This window comes from Vigna unguiculata, chromosome 1 (assembly GCF_004118075.2).
Source record: "Vigna unguiculata cultivar IT97K-499-35 chromosome 1, ASM411807v1, whole genome shotgun sequence".
Lineage (NCBI taxonomy): Eukaryota > Viridiplantae > Streptophyta > Magnoliopsida > Fabales > Fabaceae > Vigna > Vigna unguiculata.
In genome coordinates this window covers 36830780-36838365 of record NC_040279.1, presented here as the reverse complement: position 1 = coordinate 36838365, position 7586 = coordinate 36830780, and the positions used below count along the sequence as shown (strand labels likewise).

Genomic DNA, 7586 nt, shown 5'->3' with positions numbered 1-7586 from the left:
TCATTAGCAGGGACAAAACTTTCCACATTAAGATTGAATTATTTATTTTACATTCCCATTACTGAAAATTTAACGAAATTTCATTTGTATAGGTAGAGAGTTCACATTCAACTTCTCCACCAAATGTTTCTTTTACTAAATTTACCCAACCAACCATCTTCACTTCTCCATCATACATTTTCTACCTTAAAATTCATATTACTAATATCTCTATTCATTTATAACATTATTTCTTACATTCAAAGTATCTATTTTTTTTATATTTTATTATTTAAAAAAATGATTTTATCCTTTATTCTCCTTATTTACTTTTTATTATACTCTATCTAACTCTTCCGATTATAATTCTTTATTTTTTCCAACAAGAAGGAAATTTAGCCTCAGAGAAAAGAACATCAAATATATTACATTCCATTAAATTTTTCATTGTATGATAAACAAAATAATTTAATCATTTATGTTATTATTGTTCTCTTACTGATTTTTTCCTTTTTAAAATCAAATTGAAATTCTTTTTCATTGATTTATCTCTCTGCATATGCACCTCATGTGGATCCCATGGCATCGAAACACGTATACACGAAATCTCGTATATCCAACTTACTGATAAAATGTAGAACTCATAAAGAAACTGTTTTTGTAATTTCACGAAAAAACAAATCCCGATTTTGACTTTTAATCAAACATGTTTAAATTATCGGAGAGGCTTAAATTCCATTACAACAAGTTTAAAACAAATCACTACTGAAGTTGTTTTTTTTTTTCTCAAATATTATTTTTTATGTAATAAAATACAATTTGATTGTTAATCATATACCCAAAAATAATTTATACTAGTATGAATAGCAGTGAGTGGTAATCATAAATAGAGAGGATTATAATAAAAATGTAATCCATAAAAGTAGGTTATGTGAAACTAAATAATATAATTCCGTTATTTTATGTACCGATCGATGTATACTTTTTGTTTTTTTTTGATACAGTTAATAAATTAGATATTTTGATAAAAAATAATTATTATAAAGGTTAATAGTTTTATTATAAATAAAAAAATATGTTTAGATAACTGAATTTTGAGTTTCGAGTAAAATTGGTTAAACAAACTAAAATAAAATTGAGGTAGGGTAGGATAATATATATATATATATATATATATATATATATATATATCAAATTTTATTTTTGTGGTGTCTAAACTTTTTTATAATTAACTAAAAAACATTAGTGGTAAAAAAGGAGTAATGATTAAATATTTAATATTGAAGCATTTACAGTAAAGAAAAACTTTCTACAATCAAACAATTCAAAATCACTTAAATATGATTTTTAAAGTAGATATTATACAAGTAAACAAATTTATTATAATCCACAATCATAAATAATGTAAAAGACTTATTATATACCATAAATGTATTTGAATTAAATTAAATTCTACTATAAAACTATCGGTTTTACTGTATATAATAATTTACTATTCAGGGTAAAAATGTAAAATACTTATTAATATAAGGGGTCAAAAAATTTAGACGACTAAATATTATGATATCAATTAACATATACAAAATCGAAGTGAATCTTTTATTTTTTGTAAAGATTATGTAGACATATTATCAGAAATAAAAAATTATGCAGTTATTATATTTTGAAAACTTCAACAAACTATTAAATAACTTTATTGCATCTTATCTCATTGGTATTTAAATTGCGTGAGTAAATAGTTGCTCAAAATAATATTTTTTTTGAACAATATATTAAGGTAGGATCTGATAATAGTGGAAGAAACTTTTCTTGATTTCATAGTTTAACCTCGGAAATTTTCCATTCTTTATTATTCTTCTTCTCTCTCTCTTTTTCTCTCTCCCTCTCTCTCTAGTTACGGACGCAGGTTTGCTGTCATGAGAAAAGAGCTATGTGAGTGATGTGATTCTACTAGGATTCTTCTTACCATGTTTCTACTGCTTCTAATTCTCTCTTCAAAATCTCTTCTTATTACTGTTATTGTTGTTATCAGTTCTTAGCAAGGTACCAAGGAAACAAGAAACACGTTGAAAATCGAGGTTTATTCCGAGACCCATTTCCCCAGGTCGATTTTTGCACGTGGGGCATCAACCTTCAAGCCTATTTCCTCAAGGTTGCATTTCCTCGTTCATTTCCAATCATTACTTTGCATGTTGAGCATTTCTCTTTCTCCGTGTTTTCACTGCCTTTTTTCAATGATTTTCTACTGCTCTCATAGATTCTATTCCGTTATTTGCTGCTCTTTATATTTTGATGCCTCTGCCGTTGAATTATGGTAACAGCCCCATTGTGATTGCTGCAATAATTTTTACTTTGCTCCGATTGTTTGCTTCCTATGATTGTCAAGGTCGTTTTTTTTTTCTTTTTTAAAGAAAAAAGAGAAACGGCAAGTTATATATACTTGGTATTCAGTTTTTTTCGATTTTGTAGATTCTTAATTCTCTATTTTTCTAGTGTTCAATCGCTAGTCAATCGGGTCATGTGTTGATCTGGATATTGGAATTGGATTTGGATATATCTAGTGCCCGTTGTGCTTGTTTGGATATTGGGAGTATTTGAGTGGTTTTCTTTGCACTGATTTTCATATAATTTTTTTTTTTGTTCAAAAGATTGTTGTTTCTTTCCACCGAGTAATTAGTAAACTTATACCAAAATTATGGAATTATATATGATGTAGTAAAAATATTAATTGATTTTTTTTAATTTTAATTTTGTGTTTAATGTACGAAGTTTAACATATGGTATTGTTGCCTCGATTAGTGTGTGAATGATTTGACTTCTTTGTCTTGATGCTTTATTATGATGTTGTTGTTCTAACTTTATTGCTCGTCACGACGAGCAAGAATTTGCTATTTTGCAATAGAGAAAGCGTATTATGTGGTAGTTATTTATTCAACTTACAATCCAGTATTGCAGATGGATTCTCGTTGCTTTGATGATTACAAAGACGACAGTGAAGGTAGATATGCTGAAGGGGTTGAAGATAAATTTGGAGATCCAGAAGTGGAGCCCCGTGTTGGGGAGGAGTACCAAGCAGAAATTCCTCCATTGATTTCAGCACCTTATCGTTCTCTGCTCGTAAAGCAGATAAGAGATTCAGAAATCACCGTCAACTTGCAAGAGTGTATTTCACTAGGGCTTCCCATTCCTCTTAAGTGGGCACATTGCGAATTTGAAAGTAGTTCTGGTTACGGGAGTTTAGGATCTATCAGAAGCGAAGTGGGGCCAGCTATTTCTGAGAATGAATGTTCGGAAACTAGAGTGGAACTTTACGCTGCTTCACGCGGTGAAGAGACACATATAGGAGGGTTCTCAAATTTTGAACCATCTTCTAAAAGTGTTGAGAAGGATGAGATGAGAGGGAAGTATCTTCTCCCTGGATTGTTGGACGATCAATCTTGGACAAATACTGAATACAGCAGTTTTCTTCTTGGCCTCTATGTCTTTGGGAAGAAGCTTAATTTTTTGAAGAGATTTGTTGGGAGTAAAAGTATGGGAGACATATTGTCTTTGTATTACGGAAAGTTTTTTAAGTCTAAAGAATATTGTAGATGGGCAGAGTGCCGAAAATTGAGAACTAAGCGCTGTATATATGGCCGGAAAATATTCACAGGATGGAGGCAACAAGAATTGCTGTCAAGATTATTTTCGTATTTGCCAAGGGAGTGTCACACTAGATTGCTTGAGGTAAGCCTCTGACATATTTCGGTGTATGCCAATCACTGTCATACAAAGTTTGGGTGAAAGGGTATTACTATATAAATCTTATCCTAGCTGACTAATGTTCTTTGAGAAATTAAACATGATAGAGATTTATTGGCATTGAAATTGCAGGTTGTGTTTGCACTTGTCAGTGTGGCTGACTTTTATATATTTGTTTAAAAGCTGTATTAGTTAGATGATGATTTTGTTTGGAAGTTAAATTTTTATGCTAGCCTCTGGAAAATTGTGTTGGACATTCTGTCCATCTTGTGAAAACTTTTGGTATCATAAAGTGTTTACCATCCTTTCATAAAGTGTTTCTGCTTATTTGTGAATTATCATGATGCTTATTGTCAAGTACCAATGGTGTATAAAAGAGATTTCAGCCGTTATTGGTTCTTTCATTGGTCATGAAAGCTGTACATGAATAGGCACGGTAACTAATCCATCAAGAATTTAGAGAAAAACTTGAGACTGGCAAATGGGTGTCATAATGCAAAGTTAGGTAATGTATGGATAATTGCCTGATAATCAGGCCCTTCCCATTCTCTGTTATTTGACACTTTATTCTCTGTTGATCCTCTCTGCATTAAATAATTTGATTTTGGTATTAAGGTTGAGTTTGCAACATTTGAGTTTCAGGTTACAAGTTGTCATAGTCATTCTATTGTTTTTAAGAGATTGACCTTAAATTACAGTGTTTCTATTCCCATGGAAAATGTGTGGTTGATCTTATAACAATATCTCAGTTCTCAAGCATGTTTCCTGTCCTGATTTTATCGCATTAAACTAAGTTCTTTAGTAGTAAATGCTTAGAGATAGGTATTTAGGGCTATCTACTTTATTTTCAAGACCACTGCATCTCATAATTAGCAGAAGTGCAAGATTCCTTTCATTGAAAAATTGAACTGTCTAGCAATGAGTTCAAAACAGGATTTGCTTACATGTCATTGAGTGGTTCTTCTTTGAAGTTAAAAAGATTGTGAACTTTTCCCTGGACATCTGTTGCTGAGATAAGTCTATTAGTCTCAATTTGGAAAATATTCACCAGAGTGAATTACAACAAATGTGTCTTACTTCACATTCTCTGAGGTCGCATGTGTTGATAATTTATTTTGTCCTAGTATTTGCATATTGGACATTGCCTACCAAGCACTTTAGTGCCTTAAATGTTCATTTCTGAAAAAATAGTTCACATGGCCATTATGCAATACGCTGCTAAACTGGTATTTCTACAAACTCGTGTATTTTCCTACCATAGAACAACGTCTCCTGAATTCCTGTTATGTTACTGCAGATTTCAAGGAATTTTGGGGAGGGAAAAATGCCTTTTGAAGAATATGTGTTTTCTTTAAAGGGTGCAGTTGGCATTGACTTGCTTGTAGCTGCAGTAGGTATTGGAAAAGGGAAGCAAGATCTCACTGGCACTGCTGTTGAGCCAACAAAGACGAATCACATCTTCTCTGTTCGCCCTGAAATACCAATTGGCAAAGCTTGCTCCTCTCTTACATCTGCAGATATAATCAAGTTTCTGACAGGAGATTTTAGGTTGAGTAAAGCTCGATCCAGTGATCTCTTCTGGGAAGCTGTTTGGCCTCGTCTTTTAGCAAAAGGCTGGCATTCTGAACAGCCTAAAGATGTTTCTGGGTCAAAGCAGTCTTTGGTTTTTCTTGTACCGGATATTAAGAAATTTTCAAGAAGGAAACTGGTAAAAGGTAACCACTACTTTGATTCTATAAGTGATGTGTTGAATAAAGTAGCATCTGACCCTGGACTTCTTGAGACTGAAAGTCAAGCAACTGAGATCAGTGTTGTAGACAGGGAAAAAACACCTGATAAACGAGACCTAGAGGGGGTGTCATGTGGGGAACAAGCTCAGTACCTTCAATCTCATCGTTCAAAGGGCAATCAAGATGTCAGGAAATTTACTATTGTAGATACCAGCATGGTTCATGATATGAATCAACGTAAAGTGATACAGATGAGAAGCTTACCTTCTGAAACTACGAATATATCTACTATCTCAAGCTGCTCTAGTGAATCTGAGAAAGATACTTCTTACGAATCAAAAGATCAGGTTCAACAAACTATCAAGGGTCATGTTGAGCAAGATAATGCTTCAAGTGCTATTGAAAACCAGGTTGAAAAATCTCATGTGTCAAGCTCTATTGATGAATGGGTCGAACAAGCTCACGCTTCAAGCCATATCGAAGACCTGGTTGAACAAGCTCATGCTTCGAGCCCTATTAAAGATCGGGTTGAACAAGCTCATGCTTCAAGCCTTATTGACCATCGGGTTGACCAAGCTCATGCTTCAGGCCCTATTAAAGATTGGATTGAACAAACTCATGCATCAAGCTCTGTTGAAGGTCAATTTAAACAAGCTAAGTCTGTGTATCCTATTGAAGGTCAGGTTGAACAAGGTAATTCCTCCAACCCTATTGAAGAATTCTCTGATAAAGGGTTGTGTATAGACTCATCAGATTGTACTTACGTTCCTGAGGCCCTCAGCATCAACAAAGACGGAAAATGTCATAGGTTTCATTCTGATTTGCATAATGGTGAGCATTTAAGTGAGATCAAAGAGCATCCCTTTATTCAAAAGATGACATCCGATTGCACAATTCCCTGCATCACGACAATGCAGAAGTTAAGAGCTTGTAACTATCAAGAAAATAGTCACTGCACTAAAAGTACTTCTGTGGATAGAAACTTTGATTTAAATGAACCAATCTCACCATCAAATCTGCAAGAAGCATCTGAGGACATGGTTTTTTCTATGGGTTCTGGCAATTTATCTTTACCAAATTATCTGGCTAAAGGCAGTCCGTCGAACATTAGCCATGAAGGTAGTGTCAGCGAGAACCGCCTGGTTAGAGAAGAGTCTGCAGAAAATTCTGAAACCAGAATGTTGATTGACTTGAATTTTCCTCAAGTTGCCCCTGATTTAGGACTTGAAATGGAAATGCCATCCTCTGGGGCCACACTGCAAAATGACAATCAATTTGCAAATGCATCATCTTCTCCATCTGAGATAACACAGTTCAATGCCACACAGGAGTTTCCGGATGGCAACAACGACCAGCATTCAATCCTTGTCAACCGTCGTCAGAGCACTAGGAACCGACCGTTGACCACAAAAGCATTGGAAGCACTTGAGTACAGATTTATCAACTCAAAGAGGAAAAGAAAGAACACAGAATGTTCAGACAATAATCCAAAGTCCAAGTGTGTTCGTGGAAGTAGTGAGACAATTGTTAGTGGCACTTGTGATAATGGCATTGAGGATTCTATGGTGGACACAAGAGCAGAGGAGGAAAATATTATCCAGGCATATAGTTATGGCATCGATCTTAATAGGGGCCCTCCGTAATTTGTGTAAAAGGTTAGACTAACTTCTTCTTCAGGGGCATCCATTTCATAAATATTTCTAGTCTTCACTCCATAAACTGCTTATAATTTCATTGTTTCAAATGTATCCATAAATCATAAATATACATGAAGATCAAAGTCATCTGTCCATATTCACTTATTCTCTTTATCTTTTTTCAAGAATGTTACTGGTATGATCAATGATTTGAAGAGGGATTATTGATGGGAAAGCTCTAACGATCAGAATGAAAGTAAGGGCCAGTTTTTAGCTTTATATCACTTTTTCTTAAAAAAAAATATTTTTGCTTAGTTAATTTTAGTTTGGGATAGAGCTCAAATATTTTTTTCGATTTCTCATCTATGAGTTTTGATAGAAAAATTCAATAAAATAAATTGTTGGTCAAGTTTTTTATGAAAAGAAAACAAGGTATTAGAGGAATCCCAAGATAAAACAAACTGGTTGTTATCATGTGAATCTTTAATACCAAGCAACA

General features: G+C 33.5%; 1 protein-coding gene across 2 annotated transcripts; it reads left to right on the top strand.

Annotated features, from left to right (window-relative positions):
* Positions 1 to 1778: 1778 nt before the first annotated feature.
* LOC114183126 lies at positions 1779 to 7259 on the top strand. Of its 2 annotated transcripts, none has more exons than XM_028070033.1 (4): positions 1779 to 1911; positions 2012 to 2131; positions 2935 to 3705; positions 5018 to 7259. In XM_028070033.1, the coding sequence occupies exons 3-4, from the start codon at positions 2935 to 2937 to the stop codon at positions 7091 to 7093; spliced, it is 2847 nt and encodes a 948-aa protein (XP_027925834.1). In that variant the 5' UTR covers positions 1779 to 1911; positions 2012 to 2131; the 3' UTR covers positions 7094 to 7259. The 2 variants fall into 2 exon arrangements, with proteins under 2 accessions (XP_027925834.1, XP_027925826.1); XM_028070025.1 differs by having other exon boundaries at positions 2927 to 3705.
* Positions 7260 to 7586: the final 327 nt, after the last annotated feature.